Raw genomic sequence first — 18,139 nt, 5'->3', positions numbered from 1 at the left:
GTGCCACTCCCTCTGGCCAAGCATTCAAACATACGAGTCTATGAGGCCATTCTTATTTAAGCCACCACATAGATGGTTGTGAGCTGCCATGTGAATGCTGAGAATCCAGCCTGTGTCCTCTGGAAGAGCAGAGAGTTCTAGTAACCTCTGAGCAATCTTCAGCCCCATCTTCTCTTTTTGTGTGTCTGTGTGACTTATTATTTTTCATTGGAAATGAAAGCATTTGAAATGCTGTGCTGAAGGTTAGACAGGATGCCATATACCTTCAGTTACAGCTACTTGCAAGGCTAAAGCAGTGAGATAGTGAGTTTGAGGATGGATAGCCTGTGCTACATAGTGAAAGTCTATATTTAAGAAAAGAAAAGTAAGCCGGGTAGTGGTGGCACACGCCTTTAATCCCAGCACTTGGGAGGCAGAGGCAGGCGAATTGCTGTGAGTTCAAGGCTAGCCTGGTCTACAAAGCAAGTCCAGGATAGTCAAGGGTACACAGAGAGACCCTGTCTCGAAAAACCAAAAAAAAAAAAAAAAAAAAAAAAAGGAAAGAAAAGAAAAAGAAAGAAGGAATTTTGTGGCAACTCTTTTTCTTTCTTTTTTGCTTAGTGACTCTTTGTAAAGGCTGTAATTTTTTTGTCATGTGTGACCACTGTAATTATGGTCCATTAGCTTAGCTTAGTCATCGGCTAGTGATATGACAACAATTTCCTTACTTACTAAGTCCATTTTCCTCCTACCAACTACTGAGAATATAAATTAAGAAGAGAAGCAGGAGAGGTGGTTCAGTGGTTAGAGCCCTGGCTGTTCTTGTTGAGGATCTGGGTTCAATTCCAGGCACCCATACGGCAGCTTAGAATCATCTGCCATTGCAGAGGCCGTGGCGTCCTCTTCTGCAAGCACCTGGCAAAATACTCACACACCTAAAGCAAAATAAATAGATTATAATCGCAGGATGATGGATGGGTTCTGCTCTTGATGGCATTTGAGATTTTTGGTGTCCATGCGTTATTTCATGCTTTTTTCTTCTTATAATTCCCGCCCCCTGCCCATCCCTGTCCATCATCTCACTCCTCAGACCGTGGAGAACAACTGACTTCAGACCAGAAAGTGCAAGTAATGCAGCAGAGACACTGACTTCTAAGTCACCGTTGTTATTGTCTAACTCCATCCTACACTTAATGCAATCCTCTCTTCTCTCACAAGCAGCATGTGGCAATTCAGGGGCAGCCTTGACTGACATGGCAAAGGTGCCAGTAGGTTAGACGAGCACTGTTAATGTGTCACATTCCCCAGCCCAGACACTTGTGTTAATTAATCCCAACACCCTGAAGACCCTGACGGAAGGGGCCTTCACATCCCATTCCTGACTCTACCAGACAGTGATTTGCTGCACTGCTCGGATTTCATGAGTATTTACCATGAAGGTGAAGTATCCGTCATACATGATCCAGAAATAAAATGTTCTGACATTATGAGCCACCTTCTGCTGAAGTGAAAGGAGCTTCAACCACAACCCACGGATCCTGGGGGGACATTTTTAGAAAAAGGTGTAAGAATTTATTGGAAAAGTTTGAATAATTCTTTCACCAGCCCTTTGAAAGACAAGATGTTTTTTAAATTAATTATTTTTATAAATAAAATACTTGTGATAAACGGCTCATATTTTGTTACTAAATGTTTGCATTTCCAAAAGTAATTTCTAGAAGCCTTACAGTGGGAAATTGAGCACGACATTGCATTGATTTTAGGTCCTTCTGTTTCCTGTACAGTGAAAGCAAGGACTATGTTAAAGTGACAAAAACAATCCAAAGTGCAGCTCCAACTAGACAAACTAAGATAGATTAAGAGGACCCCTTAGCTCAAACCTTACCTGGCTATTTCTGTGTGGTGGGCATTGAGCTGGACTGAGTCACGTGTATTTTTGTTGTTGTTGTTTCTTTCTTTCTTTCTCTTTTTAATTTATATTTTTTACATATACATCTATATTACTATACTTACATAAAACAAACTACATACAGCAAAAGAACCATAGAACATTCAGGAATTACATTCATGTTACATTCATAGTGTTTTGGCTGTTTGCATTTGGCAACCTAACATTTTCCTGTCTCAGTAACTCTAAAATTATGAATGTGACTCAATATCTACCATATCTCATCTCTATCAACTTAAAACATCTATCTAGACCTAAAGACATCTCAATCCCCAAACAACTAGGCTCAACTGTGACACTCAACTATTTGGTCTTCAACCCCATCAGAGACTTGAGAAGGAGTAAAATTAATTACCTGAGTAAACAGGAAGTGTTGGTTAGCAGTTTCCTAATTTAATAATAAGAGAAAAAAAAAATGACAGAGACAGTTTGGTGCCTGAGCAGTTACCCATAGCTCTTTAAAATGTTGGAGCATCATCTTCAGCCTTCTGGCCCAGTACATCTGACAGACATATTTGTGAGGCAGGAACCATTGAGGACTTGCTTAACCTGTCTTGGCAGAGTTTGGCTATCAACTCTGCCTGTATCGAAGCTTGCCCTTTTTAAGGCAACATTCTGCCTGTGGTAAAAACAAGGACATTTTGCCCAGTGCCCTATTTGCCACATTTGAAGCCATCTCCATAAGGAGATTCTTTGATGTTCATCATCCTCTTTGAGGTAGGCTGGGTGTTGCCAGGAGTTAACCTGTCTTGTTGTCAAAGAATCATTAAAACAATATAAACATCTTTAAATGCCATATTCTGTTGGACTCTGAGGTTTTTGAAGACCTTAACTAACCATTTTTACCTTATCTGTCTATAGAATCATATCTATCTGCTACATTTAGGGTGTATATTCTTGTGGTATAGACTAGTAATTGAAATGAGCACAATTTGATCAATTGACACTTAACTTGTCTCACTTCATTGAGTCATGTATATTTTAAAGTAAAAAGCACGCCTTCCTTCTTCCCTTGAGAGAGGTGAATTTCCATTTGCGTTTGTTATTAATGTACAATCCAATACAGCATGAGGGGATATTTTGAATGGGAGAAGGACAAAGAAAACTTCAGGCTTCAATGAAACTCAGCAGTGTAGCACCTGTCGACCACACGCAAGGTCCTGGGTCTGAACCCCAGCTCCATAAAAGGGCAAAAGAAAAGATATTTCCAATCATGGTCCAAACCTAACGGATATCTCCCTATGTGAAAAAAAAAAAAATAAATAAGTTGACCCCTGTCTCAAAAACAAAACAAAACAAAACAGAGGTGGGGCTTCTAATTTATGGCTCAAGCATAGTCCTAAAAGGTTATTGTATATGACAAAAAATTAAGATGAAATACACATTCCTCTAACTTGCTATGTATCTGCTTCAAGACGCAAAGCTGCACGAAATCTAACTTTGCAGAGATGTCTTGGAGTATGTCATTCTGAATTTGGTTTGCTCAGAAAGATCGCTTCCAAAGTGCAATCCACTCTAGAAAATACTGTCAAAAAGCGAGACTCGATAAGGAAGGAGTCGTGTGGGTTGCCATGGTGCATACCCCTGGAACCATGAGTGAGGGCATCCTATGGTTCCACGATCCCCAGACCCAGCAGTGTTGTGTTGTGTGCCACTCTAGTGAGGTATCACCTGGGCTCTGCAGGGGAAATGTCCCTGGGACCAGGATCTTGCTGGTTTTCAGTTGCGCTGTGAGAATCCATCATTCATCACACTGGGCCAGGATTTATGCCCTTTTCACTGTGTGCACTCCTAAAAATGCCACATGACATTGTCCTTCAAAAGCGCTATGGGAATTCAAAATTGGAAGATGTTCCCAGTACAGAAAATAGGGGAGTAGGTAGCTCCCAGGCTTCTGTGTCCGCATTGTTACTAAGTGTCCATCCTAATCAGGATAAGTGGCTTAACTTCAGGTTAAGGACAACCAGATGGTATCATTGACATCGTCACCACCGCAGTTACTGCCTGGGAACTATTCTGAGCTGGTGCCGGGCATTCATCAAGTTCTTGTGTGTATTTGCCTCCTGAGTGCTGGGACAAAAGACTTCCACCACCATACCTACCTCAAAAGCTCTTTTGAAGTCCTTGGTATTTTTTTAAAGAGCTTAGAGAGAAAGAGGTTCTAAAACCAAAGGGTTTGAGAGCCACGACTGTGGCTTTGGCGCTGGATGCCACTCTGTTCGAGGCCTGTCATGTCAAAGCTTGGGCACAGCGATGCCATCAGCTTTAGTGACTGAGAATGATGAGAGAGTGTGTGTTATGTTCTTCCTGAAGAGTAAGCGCTCTGTCTTACCCACAGGTGATGGAATTTTACTGCCAGTCCTGTGAGACTGCCATGTGTCGGGAGTGCACGGAGGGGGAGCACGCAGAGCACCCCACAGTCCCACTGAAGGATGTGGTGGAGCAACACAAGGCCTCACTTCAGGTCCAGCTGGATGCTGTCAACAAAAGGTATCGTGCCCCTCCAGGCTCCCTACCCCATGTGAGGCCTGTCCGGTGTCTCTGAGATGGTAGGGTCATGCTAGCCTATATACATAGCTCTGTGTATCCTGTGTGCTCCTTCATCATGAGAGCTCAGAAATTCCTGCCTGAAACCAGAGCTAAGAGTTCCCTTGGTGCTGCTGCCATAACTTCCCCAGCCTGTGGTGCTGGCTGGGATGGCGCCTCTCTGCCTGTGCCTTGCACAATGGTGCTAAGCAGTGATTGCTGAACTTTCCTCATGGGTTTGCTTTTTTAGGGTTTTTTTCCCCCTTTAACATGGACACAAATGAAAACAGTAGCCATGTCCTGTATAGGAAAGACCGAAAAAAGGATGTTAAGAACCAGCTGAAAAACAGACAAAATAGTCTGTAATCCAACTGATTGTCAGTAGTCCTTGTGAGAAAAGTGTGGTTTTTCAATGTTACTTAAAGGAACTTGGAAACTTTTTTAAAAAAATGACTCTCCAGATACTCTGAGTTCTGCTAAGTTTATGTGGCTGGGGGTGGGGAGGTGGGGTGGGAGATAAAGCTAGACATTTAGAATGTTCTCTACCATGGGCAGTTCTATTTCCCATGTCCACCCTCCCCCAAGAACATTTGGGGGATACCCAGAGCCATGTTGGCTGTCTTAGTAGTGGGGTGGGGATATACTGTCAGTGTGAAGTAGAGGAGAGACCACTGTTAAGCATCCTGTATGCACAAGGTATATAACATATATAACAAACCGTTTCTCAGAGAACTTCACACCACCAGTCCTGCACACAGATGGTTGAAGGTAAACTGACATAGACGAGAGCCTGAACGTCTCGTTCCTCCCCTCCTGGTGCTCTTTTAAAAGATGATTTGAGCGGCACAGGAAAGGCCTTTTGCTTTGAGAGAAAAGGGAATGGGTGTAGATAGGCTTCTAGATAATTCTAGGTAGATGTGATGCCCGGCTGACCTGACAACTGTTCCCCATCTCTCTCAGACTGCCGGAAATAGACTCTGCCCTTCAGTTCATCTCCGAGATCATCCACCAGTTAGCCAACCAAAAGGCGAGCATCGTGGATGACATCCACTCCACCTTCGATGAGCTGCAGAAGACGTTAAATGTCCGCAAGAGCGTGCTGCTTATGGAGCTGGAGGTCAACTATGGCGTCAAACACAAAGTAAGCCTCTCCTGCGCCCCACAGGGTTCCTGGAAGAGATGAGACACCGGGCCCGCTCCAGTCGCAGCACCTGCTTACTGTGTTCTCACAGTAACAGCGGCGGCGGCAGGGACCTACTTAGGTCCTTAAATGTCACCACTGTACAGTGAACTGCTGTTTTTATCTAGCAGGAAATCCTCCCTCTCTTTTTTTTCTTTTCGGTTCCGTGACTCTTCTGTAGCAATTTATCAGTTGACATAAAGGAGAGGTCGCAGCTCGTATAATGTTTTCAGGTTGTAGGGCTGCCTGGAATGTTCTCCTTCCTTAATTATAATGTGGGAGAGTCTCTTAACTGCTCTCTCCCGCGCCCACACTAACCTGTTCGTCAACTTCAAAGTGAACCTGACTGCGGGCTTTGTTAGGCTCTGCAAGTCTCTTTGCCAAGCTAGGGAGGAGAGCGCTTCTGGTATTCAGGTGTGGAGACTTCTCAAATAGTTGGGTTTTGGTTCCCCCCCACCCCACCCCCGAGGTGGTGACCAGGCAGCTCTGAACGTTAGGGAAAGCTCCTGCGACTGGCTCGTTCGCAGGCAAGCAATTTGTTTGCTGTGGGTAGCGTTCTTTTTGCCCCATGTAAACAGATGACGATGCCAGAAATGCACGTGTGGGTCGTGAGACCGGGTGAGGCGGGAGGGAAACCAACAGAAGGTACAGGAAATGCAACTTCGAATTTTGCAGGAGTTCACTGTGTTAAATGGAATGCAGATGGTTCTGAGCCACCTGAGTGGGCGGGTGTCGAAGCTGGTTCTTTTGGGCGGGAGGGCTCTGCTCTGCAAGCGCCCTGTGAGAAAAGCTCATAACTTCTGTGTCCCTGGCAGGTGCTGCAGTCACAGCTGGATACCCTGCTCCAAGGCCAGGAGAGCATTAAGAGCTGCAGCAACTTCACGGCTCAGGCCCTGAACCACGGCACGGAGACCGAGGTGCTGCTGGTGAAGAAGCAGATGAGCGACAAGCTGAATGAACTGGCCGACCAAGACTTCCCGCTGCACCCGCGCGAGAACGATCAGCTGGATTTTATCGTGGAAACCGAGGGACTGAAGAAGTCTATCCACAACCTGGGCACCATCCTCACCACCAACGCAGTCGCCTCAGAGACGGTGGCCACGGGCGAGGGGCTTCGGCAGACCATCATCGGGCAGCCCATGTCCGTTACTATAACCACCAAGGACAAAGACGGGGAGCTGTGCAAGACAGGCAACGCGTACCTCACCGCGGAGCTCAGCACCCCAGACGGCAGCGTAGCCGACGGTGAGATCTTGGACAACAAGAACGGCACCTACGAGTTCCTCTATACTGTGCAGAAGGAGGGGGACTTCACCCTGTCCCTCAGGCTCTACGACCAGCACATCCGAGGCAGCCCCTTTAAGCTCAAGGTCATCCGCTCTGCCGACGTGTCCCCCACCACGGAGGGTGTTAAGCGACGAGTCAAGTCCCCCGGGAGCGGGCACGTCAAGCAGAAGGCTGTAAAGAGACCCGCCAGCATGTACAGCACCGGCAAGCGAAAAGAAAACCCCGTTGAGGATGACCTGATCTGCCGAGTGGGTAAGGAGTGGGCTCTGTGCCTGCACCGAGTGGGTAAGGAGTGGGCTCTGTGCCTGGTACCGAGTGGGTAAGGAGTGGGCTCTGTGCTTGCACTGAGTGGCTAAAGGGCCGCCTGGCAAGCGGTCCAGCCTTTTGAAATCTTGCATTTCTGACCAGGTGGTGAGCTCCTGGTTGTTTTGTTAGGATAATTTATCTAGCCTCTTTCCAAAAGTTTTTTTCTTCTTCTGCTTCTTCCTCCCCCTCCCCCTTTTTTTCCCTCTTCTTTAAGAGGTAAATGCTGTCTGTGAGAAACTGAAAATAAGAAAGAAAGAAAAAATAAAAAAGGAAGAAAGAAATAGAAACTAGAAACTCCTCTGTATTTATTCATAACCTGGAAACCTTAAAGAAAATTCAAAACCTTTCTTCCTTTAGTGGGAATGTCTTTGGGAAGTCCTCTGTCTAACCCAAAGTCAGATAAGGCCTTACTTTAGGGCAAATTCTTTAACTTCTGTGAAATCTGTGGGCTTGGGCAGAGGCAGTCCCACAGAGTTCAAACACCTCTGTGCCTCCGCTTCTGCCCGGTGGGGGCCGGTTGTGCCGAGGTGGAGAGCAGCTCAGAAGACCTCAGGGTGGAGACGAAAACGGGTTTAGGGCGGGGCTGGGGATGAAGTCAGGAGGTGTATCCTGAGCTCAGAGATGGGAGTGCAGAGCTGCCCCTCCCTCTGATTTATTGCCAGTCGCTTTTTACTTATGTTTGTTTTAACTGCCTATTTTCTCAAGAGAAAGCAACCTAAATGTAAGCCAGAAAAAAAAGCGGGGGGGGGGGGGGACAGCTCAGCCATTCTTAAGGAAAGCAGAGTTTGCATTTTGTTTCAAAAAGTACTGGCAGCCTACAGATACGTACATGCGCTCTAGGAGGGAAGAGCAACAGGCCAACTTTTTTCTCACCATCTGTTTTCCATGGAGCATCTTGGGAAACTAAGGCTCCTTGGAGCCTTGTTGGTTGAGCTGCCCTGTTACTACTCAAGGCTCAATCCTGGTAAAGACTGTGGAACGGCATGCAACTTGTGCATTCAGAGGGCGCAGTTCTCAGCCACCTGTGTAGTATGGCTACGGGCGACAAACTAGGACAGACATGGGACTGGGTCCTGCCACTCCAGTTCTTCCACTTATGCATTGGACGTATCTTTCCGCTTCTCTCGACTTAAGCTTCCATGTTCATAAAATGCAAATCTGTCCTCTAGATCCTTCCATGTTGTCACAATGATGGGGGGAGGGGGGAGAGTAGTAATCTCTTTGAGGTACCAGTTTCATTTCTTTTTGGGATATCCTAGTGGCAGTCCTGGGCTATATGTCAGCACCATCTTTAATTATACGAGGAACCTTCGCACGGTTTGCATAATGACTACAAGTGTACATTCTCCTCAGCACCAATAAAGCTTTTCCTTTTTCCACATCCTCATCAGTATTTATCTTGTCATTTTGATAGTAGTGGTTAGTTTTTGTTTTGTTTTGTTTTCCCCAAGATAGGGTTACTCTGTGTAGCCCTGGGTGTCCTGTAACTGGCTCTGAAGACCAGGCTGGCCCTGAACTCACAGAGATCCTCCTGCCTCAGCATGCATATGGAGCTCAAAAGACAACTCTATGGTTGCTTCTCTCCTTTTTCTGTAAGAGTTCCAACCTTAGGTCTGTCCGGGAAGTCTTTACCGGCTGTGCCACCTCACTGGCCCCAGGCTGTCTTCCCAGCACCGAGTGCTTTGGAGCCAAATGCACTGGTGTGCCACCATAACTCCCCAGCTTGAGAGTCTGAGGCCAGCCTAGGTTACAGAAGCAATGCTTTTCTTAATTTCTTTTTTATATGAGCCCAACAACATTGGCAACAAAAAGCAAAAACACTAAACTAAAAAGGTTCTGTTTAACAAACAAAACAATCACTTGAGCGAAGAGACAAATAAAAAACAAGAAAGAAAGATTCTGAAATTATTTTGGCTCCTTATATACTTGGATACCAGTGCTTTAGCAGACGTATGGTGGCATGGATTTTCTTCCCTTCTGTTTGGCTTTGTTGCTGGGGCTGTTGGGTTCAAACCTAAAGACACCATCGCTCAAACCAAGCCATGAGCTTCCCACCTGTGCTTCCACCCGCATCTTTAATCCAGTCTTGGATGCTCTTTGTATTTGGGATGAGGTCAGCATTAATAATCTGCGTGTCAATATCTGGCTTTCTCAGCACCATTTATTGAAGAGACTCTTCTGTCCCCGTTGTCTGTTCTTTGTCACAAATCAATTAACCACAGATGTATGGTTCTGTGTCTGAGCACTCTGTCCCTTTTTGGTCTGTTTTGTCTGTTTCTGAGACACAGTCTCACTATAAAGCCCAGGCTTCCCTTGGACTCTAGCTAGATTCTCCTGCCTTGGCCTTCCAACGGCTGGGATTACAGGTGTATGCCACCATGCTTTCTGTGCCCTGTACTCCAGTAGTGTGTGTGTGTGTGTGTGTGTGTGTGTGTGTGTGTGTGTGTGTGTGTGTGTGAGTACGTGTGTCCTTTTTGTGCTAATAGTATCCTGGTTTTGTCAGGATGGCTTTGAAGTAGATGTTGAAATTGGATAAGGAAACACCTCTGGCTTTGCTCTCTCTCCTCAAACTTCCTTCAGCTTTTTGGGGGGTTTTCGTGGTTACATATGAATTTCAGCATCGCTTTTTCTACTTCTGTGAAAAAGTCATCAGACTTTTGGTAAGAACTACATTTAATTTGTAGATTTCTTTGGGCAGCACAGACGTTCTACCAATTTGTATTCTTCCAATCCATGAACACAGAATATCTTTCCACTTATTAATGGCTTCTTCACTTCTTTCATAAATGTTTCTTGATGTTCAGTGTTCAGACCTTGTACACTGTTGGTTAAAAATATCCGTAGAGCTTTTGTTGTTGTTGTTGTTTTCATTCTTTTGTTTTGTTTTGTTTTTTTGGGTTTTTTTGTTTTTGTTTATTTTTTGTTTTCATTCTTTAACTCCATGTCCTAATCCAGACTCTAGTAAAAGTCAGCACTCAAAATGATGCAGTAACGGAGCTCAGAAAAGGTTTTTAGGGTACCTGACTCCTGACAGGTGTATGCTAGGTAATGGATACATTATAAAGATGATAGAAATGGGATCTCCTTCCTGGAGGAGCTTACAACGTTGTGTGACGGATATACGATCAACATGGTCAGCTACTATGGGTGAGTGATGGAGAGCTACAATAGTAAAACTTTAAGCCAGAAGTTGATAAGACTTGCCCAGGTCAACAGGTGGAATTAGCAGGCCGAGGGACCAGTGTAAAAAGCAAAGGCAAGGTGAGGGAGAGAGAACATGGTGGATGGACTCATATGATGCACAGCTTGTGCTGAGCGAGGAAGGTCAGAAGAAGAATATGTGATGTCAATAGACACATCTATGTGGGAGCCCACTGCTCCTCAAACACCCTCTGTGTCCTCACCTGGTCACCTCCAAGCCTGAATTCTACTACTTTCTCTTTTAGACTCCACAGAAATTACTATTATTATTTATGCCGTGGTCACACTACTCATTAAGACTGTAAATTACTTGAGGTCAAAGGCGATGCCACTATATCATTTGTCATCCCCAGCAATACTCGGAAGTCCACTGGAGTAGCATCAAGGCATGACCTACGTGACTTAAGTACTTCTCATTGGCCAGTGAGATTGCCCCGTAGGTAAAGGTGCCTTTTCCCAATCCTAATGGCCTAAATTTGATCCCTGAAACTTTATTTCAATCTTGAGCCTCGAGGAAATGTTAATGATACAAGTTAAAGGAACTCAAGCTGGGCGTGGTAGCGCATCCCTTAAAGCCCAGCACTCTTGAGGCAGAGGCAGGCAGATCTCTGAGTTCAAGGCCAGCCTGGTCTATGTAATGAGTTTCAAGACAGCCAGGGCTACATGGTGAGAACCTGTCTTGACACACCCCCTCTGGAAAGCAAACAAACATTGCGCGCGTCTGCGCGCGCGTGCATACACACACACACACACACACACACACACACACACACACACACCCCACACACTTTAAAGGAACTCTAGATGGTGATTTGAAGCCAGAGAAGGAAACAGGCATTTTCTGAGTCAGGCACCGTGTTGTGTGTCATCTTAACTGAAGATCTGTAGTAGATATAGTACTGTTTCAGTTCTGCTAACTCTGAAGTATAATATTACCTATTGATATATATATCCATACACACACACACACACACACACACACATATGAATGCTGGAGGCAGCTACTGCTAACTTATTCAACGGCTCTATGATATTAATTTGAAATCACCAAGGACTATTTAAACTTTGGAAATAAGCAAATGCCAGAGATCAAAGTCCCCTCCCTCAGCTCCTCAGCCTTACTCCTCTAAAGCCATATTATCAGGGCATCATATAATTATCCTTACCACGGAAGGAACAGAGACTTAAAGAAGTGAGCGCTACACCTTTTAAATACCCCTTAACTTCTGTGTTTTCCCAAAGTTGAGTTGTGTGTTACCTCTCGTGAATGACAACTTAACTGAGTGCCCACTGCAGGTGAATTAGAGTGCCTCTCAAATATTGTATTGGAAAATAATTCTGAATGAGTTGAGAGAAGTAATTCAGAGCTCCTGTTGGTGACACTTCCTGGCAATGCAGAAGTTACTTTCTGGCTTTGCTCACTAGGAGTTATGAGCTGGTTTAGTAAGCTATACAGAGCACCATCGAACAAAGGGGAAGTGGAAGACGTGGGAGGGAGGGAGAGAGAGAGTCACAGTTGAATTGTTTCAAAATCTGTAATTCATACCCCATACCTTAACGAGTTAGGAGGAAATTGAATGAAGCACTCCTTTGTGCTCTAGAGCATGTCGTTTAAATAGATGTGTAGAGCTGGAGGGTGGTGTAGTCAGAGTGTTCTTCAGACTCTGGGATTGATCCACTAGCATGTAGAATAGAAAATGTTATAGGATAGGATGGAACAGAATAGAATAGAATAGAATAGAATAGAATAGAATAGAATAGAATAGAATAGAATAGAATGGAATGGAATGGAATGGAATGGAATATAGTAGAATAGAACAGAATAGAATTGAATTTATGTAGCATGTGCTCAAAAGTTCATAGAAACACACCACATTATTTCATGTCCCGTTCCTTGCCTCAGCTCTGTAAACCACTCTCTTCCTTAAAGTCTTCAATGAGGGTCATGTTAATGAGCTCATTCTAAGAGAACTCTCCCGCCATTTCAGGTGGAAGCAGATGCAGTTTATGGTTAGTGTATTCATTAGGTACCAGACACCGTGCTGCATGTGTTAAGCAGGTTTCCACCCCTATAACAACCCCCCTGAGGAGAAAGGGTTTACTGTGGCTCACAGTTTTGGAGGTTCCAGTAAATGCTGGGTGGGTTCTATTGCTTTGGGGCCTGTGGTGAGGCAGCACCTGGTGCTGTGGAGGATGTGATGAAAGGAAGTTCTTACATCATGGCAACTGGGACACAAAGTCCAGAAGAGTGGAAGCTGAAGTCCCCATATCTTCCTCAAGGCATGCCACTAACTGACTTCCTTCCATAAATTCCCACATCTTAAATGTCCAATCGCCTCCCAGGGGTGCTGTAGGCTGAGGACCAAGCCTTTGGGTGACATTCTGCCTCCCAACCTGAGCACTGTGTCATAAAGTGCATCAAGGGAACAGGACAGATGTGACTCCCTCTCTTGGGCAGCTTGTGGTGTGGGGAGGGTACAGTTAAGCCATGAAGTACAGTGTGATGAGAGGTGGAGTTCTCGAAAGGATTTTAAGAGAAAACATGATCCATGTGAGCCCAAAGAAAATTGTCATGTTAAAGTCTAAAAAGATAAAACTTGGGACTGGAAGGATGCCTGCTGTACAGAGGACTGGAGTTCAGTTCCCGGTACCCAGATAGGATGGCTCAGAACCATCCGAAACTCCAGTTTCTGGGTCTTCTTCTTTTTCTTCTTCTTCTTCTTCTTCTTCTTCTTCTTCTTCTTCTTCTTCTTCTTCTTCTTCTTCTTCTTCTACTCCTTCTTCTTCTTCTTCTTCTTCTTCTTCTTCTTTCTCTTCTTCTTCTTCTTCTTTTCTTTATCTTCTTCTTCTTCTCTCTCTTCTCTTCTTCTCTCTCTTCTTCTTCTTCTCTTCTTCTACTTTCTTCTCTCTTCTTCTTCTCTTCTTTCTCTCTTCTTCTCTTCTCTTCTTTTCTTCTTCTTCTTCTTCTTCTTCTTTCTTCTTCTTCTCGTCTTTTCTTCTTCTTCTCTTCTTTTCTTCTTCTTCTTCTTCTTTTGGTTTTTCAAGACAGGGTTTCTCTGTGTAGCCTTGGCTGTCCTAGACTCACTTTGTAGACTGGCTGGCCTCGAACTCACAGTGATCTGCCTGCCTCTGCCTCCCAAGTGCGGGGATTAAAGGCGTGTGCCACCACACCCAGCAACTTCTTCTGGCCTCTAAGAGCACCTGCACACATGTGCACATACTTATATACAGTCAGACATGCCCACATACATATGCATTATGATGACTACTACTACTATGGTTTTTTTAGACATGGCCTCACTATGTAGCCCTGGCTGTCCTTGAACTCGCTATGTAGAGGATACTGGCTGGGAACTCACTATGTAGACCAAGCTAGCCTGGAACTCACAGAGGCAACAGACGTGTCTGCCTCTGCCCCCTGACTGCTGAGATTAAGGAGTGCACCACCAGAACTGCCCCTTTCCCCCAAAAGATGTGGTGTGTGTGTGTGTGTGTGTGTGTGTGTGTGTCTGTGTGTGTCTGTGTGTTGGGAAAGTGCAATTTTGTTCTTTCTTCTGTCTCTGATGTGTCTAGCTTCAGCCTCCTCATCAGCACAGTGGAAATGATGATATTTGTCCTGATGGCTCACGGAAGAGGAGAGTTTAAAAGAAAGTGCATATTGCTGAGCATTTCATTTTCGCATGATGCGACACGAGCTATAATTTACTGTCAGTCACTGACAACTCATTTGTGCATTCACTCGCTTAGCGAGCACGCGCAAAGCACCTGCCTAGCTGACTGTCCTGCACTAGATATTATACCTGCCTCAGTGGCATCTCGGTAGGTAGGTCCTTTCATTCAAAGCATCGTGCGTACTAAATTGGGGAGGGTAGTGAGAGGAGACATACATTGTTGGTCCTCTGGATTAATTTAGGGACTCACCTCCTGGGCACTTGGAAGTGGTCCAGGGAAACAAGGTTCAGAAGCTGTGGAGTTAAAAAAGATGCTCCTGTGATTCATAGGCTAGCTGAGCATCCAGGAAAAAAAGTTTAATTATCTTTCTTATTTTTATTTATTTTGGGTTGTTTTTTTTTTTTTTTTTTTTTTTTTTTTTTTTTTTTTTTTTTGAGATAGGGTTTTACTGTGAAGCCCAGGCTATCTGTGAACTCACTCTGAGGACCAGGATAATCTCAAACTCAGAGATCTGCTTGTCTCTGCCTCCTGAGTGCTGGGATCAAAGATGTGCACCACCATCACTCTGCTAGTTTAATTATCTTAAGAAAGTATTGCTGGGCTGGAGAGATGGCTCAGAGGTTAAGAGCACTGGCTGCTCTTCTGTAGTAACCACATGGTGGCTCACAACCACCTATAATGAGATCTAGTGCCCTCTTCTGGCATGCAGGTGTACATGCAGGCAAAACATTGTATAATAAATAAATACATCTTTTTTTAAAAAGAAAGAAATTATTGCCATATTATTTATAGCTTTCTTAAAACCTCTTGATTTGTATAGCCAACACAAATAATTGTGAAATGAATCATACATAAAAATAGGAAATGATTTCAAAAGTTCTACCAATATATGTATTGTTTTACATATCAGTGTTATAAAAGAATTTGTTTTCATTACATATTTTCCATGTTCTCTGTACATGTGTATATATGCACATAGGTGCATGTGTGCCTGTGTGTGTGCATGTATGTGTGTGTTTATACAAGCACATGTGGCCAAAGATTGAACCCAAGGTCTTGTATAAGCTAGGAAAATGCTCTATGACTGAAACATATCACCAGCCTTTTTCACTCATTTGGAATACTAGAGAGAGAAAGGAGAGGCTTGTCTGTAGACCAAATAGAATTTACTAAGGAGCTGGAAATGTAAAGATTGATACAAAATAATTTCCAACTTCTATAACTTTTACTTACTTCATTTTCACAATAAGCTATTTTCCAAACTGGAAATGTTTTTTTTAATTTCCTCAAATGAGATGAGATAAAGTCATTCCCAATCCTTTCTAGCTCTCCCTGAACTTTCACTGGCTGCTTCAACTCAGCTGTTCTGGCCTAAACTCCTCTCCAAGCTGTCTGATTCAAACTGGCTTCTCTTGGCTTCTAGCTGAATTGTTCTGCCTGGCTTCAAACTAATTCTGGCAGTATGTTTTAATCTTCTGGATCCTTCTCATTCTCTAGCTCGTTCTGTCTTTACCTATGTCCAGCTTGTTCTTTCTGCAACTTGTTTCTGTAAAACTGTTCTGGTAAGAAACTTTTAGTAAAGTCTCTTCTTTCTTTCTCGCTGTGTTGCGCATAAGTAGCCTCGCTTTCCTGTCTTCTTCTCATGAGAGTTGGGTGTATCCTGTCTCTGACTTATTCAATCAAATCTTTCTCTGATTCGTCACTTTGTCTGCCCCTCAATTAGACGTCACTTTCAAACATGGCTACCTCCTTCTATAAGCTGAATTTAACTTCCTTGTTTGGGATTAAGGGTGTGTCTGCATTCCAGCCAGATCACATAGACCTAGAAGGTCTTTGGATGTGATCCCTTGCCAGAGCAGGCGTGTTACTGGATTAAAATTCCTCTACACCAAACGCTTGAACATTCTATCCTCATGATACCCACATTGCTCAGCATCTACTTCAATTGCCAGGAAAAGGTAATCAGCATCAATTGTCTTTCAAGACTATGCTGATCCCACCCTCTAAGCTTCGGGAAAAACACGCATCCTGCCATGCTTTCAGAAGATGCTGGGAATCTCTGACAAGACAAAAGGTGCTCATAAGAATGAGGGCCAGAGCCGGGTGTGGTGGCACACGCCTTTAATCCCAGCACTCGGGAGGCAGAGGCAGGCGGATCGCTGTGAATTCGAGGCCAGCCTGGTCTACAAAGTGAGTCCAGGACGGCCAAGGCTACACAGAGAAAACCCTGTCTCGAAAAACCAAAAAAAAAAAAAAAAAAAAAGAATGAGGGCCAGATACAGCACAGGCAGGCACAAGGCTGGGGTTGTCTTTAGCACCTGGAAGAGGAAAGGGTGGGAGAGGGAGAAATGGGGAGATACGGAGGGTTTACTATTATGAAATTTAAATGGTAGTTTGTTATTGTTGTTGTTGGTGGTGGTATGTGTCTGTGTGTGTGTGTGTGCGTGCGTGCCTGTGTGTGTGTGTGATGTGTGTCTGTGTGATGTATGTCTCTCTGTGTGTGTCTGTGTCTCTCTGTGTGTGTCTGTGTCTCTCTGTGTGTGTCTGTGTATCTCTCTCTATGTGTGTCTCTGTGTGTGTGTATATGTGTCGGTGTTTGCGTGTGCCTGTGTGTGTGTGTGCTGTGTGTATCTCTGTGTGTGTCTCTCTGTGTATGTCTGTGTGTTTAATGTATGTCTCTGTCTGTCTGTCTGTCTGTCTGTCTGTCTGTCTGTCTCTCTCTCTCTCTCTCTCTCTCTGTGTGTGTATGTGTGTGTGTGCAGGCATACACGTGAATGTCAGAGGACATCTTTTGAGAGACAGTTCTCTCTCCTCAATGTGGGATTCAAGACAGGAACTCAAGCTTGCAAGTGATAAGCATTGCTGGCAGTGAAAAGAGCTAATTCAAGACAAGTTAAAGTACATAAACGCAGGTTTATTGGCATAGAGGGTGGGGTATGTAACAGGTAGGGATTGTGGGATGCTGAGAGAACCTGAAGGGCGGGTCCTCTTTGGTTGAAAAGGCACCGCAGCTACCTGTCCCAGGTCTGAATCCCAGCAGCCAGTACCTAAGTGGTAAAGGCTTTTACCTGCTGAGTGGCTTCGCTGAGCCATGCTTGTTTTTAAAATGTGCAAGCAGTGTCCTCCAAGCCTGTGGTTTTATATACAAATGGAGCAGCAGATTTAGGCTAACAGAACCTTGACAGCCAGGCTGCCTGTCCCAGAGTCTCAGCGGAGGCTGCAGAACCTCTTTTCAGCTGTGAGCTTTGTTCCACTGCTCTGGTGACCCAGTGTTGACAACTCCCAAGCCTCTCTCATTCCGTGCAAAAGGACAGAATCATCCTGCCCTGGATTCTGACTGGATTAGCACAGAGTTTGACTAAATGTCATCCTGCCCCCAAATGCAGTTATTTTCCATTTCTACCGATGCTCAGAAACGTGACCTTATTTCTGAACAGCACAAAAAGCGTTGGTGTTTTGGGAGCCTATGTTTTCCTTATTCCGGCGTCACCTGTGTATTATAGAGAGCACATGGAATCTTTTTTTAACAGGACAATGAAGGCTTTCACTACACTGTTTTCTCTATTTCCTGCCCCTACCTCCTGCCCCCCACTAAGTCTTCTAGAAACACAATGGCCTTTATCCTTAGCAGAAGGGAAGAAAGGTTAAAAGGAGCTCCACAGGTGGTGTCTGTCCTGAAGGACAGCAAATCAACGTTCATCTACTCTGCTCAGTTGTCTCTTAGCCGCTCCTTCCTTTGTGTTTGTCATCACCCACCTGATGGCTATGGGGACATTGGGGGCATTGCCAGTTTCACATGGGGTTTCTTTAAGGTCTCTTTTTTTGTTTTTGTTCCAATCCCCAGTTATACAGCATTTAAAAAAAGGGTGTATTTATTTTAGTGTGGGTGGGGGGATGGATAGTGACACATGCCACTGTGTGTGAAGGTCAGAGGAAAACTGTGTGTTCTCTCTTCCACCTTTCTATGGATGGGGGTTGAATCCTGGGTACTAGGCTGTGGAATTGACCTGCTGAGATGCCTCAGCCATGGGCCCCAAGAT

At 44.6% G+C, this 18,139-nt stretch overlaps 1 protein-coding gene across 5 annotated transcripts in view; it reads left to right on the top strand.

The window, feature by feature from the left end:
- Trim2 (tripartite motif containing 2) overlaps positions 1-18,139 on the top strand; it is a 144,211-nt gene that overhangs the window by 109,366 nt on the left and 16,706 nt on the right. For all 5 annotated transcript variants that reach the window (XM_051157370.1, XM_051157366.1, XM_051157368.1 and 2 more), the window contains exons 4-6: positions 4,266-4,417; positions 5,414-5,594; positions 6,449-7,172. In XM_051157370.1, the coding sequence (XP_051013327.1) occupies positions 4,266-4,417; positions 5,414-5,594; positions 6,449-7,172 (1,057 nt within the window). The remainder of the gene's footprint in view (positions 1-4,265; positions 4,418-5,413; positions 5,595-6,448; positions 7,173-18,139) is intronic.

Source organism: Acomys russatus, chromosome 15 (genome assembly GCF_903995435.1).
Source record: "Acomys russatus chromosome 15, mAcoRus1.1, whole genome shotgun sequence".
Classification (NCBI taxonomy): Eukaryota; Metazoa; Chordata; class Mammalia; order Rodentia; family Muridae; genus Acomys; species Acomys russatus.
The sequence above is the reverse complement of the archived record's forward strand: the minus strand, read 5'-3'. Positions and strand labels throughout refer to the sequence as shown.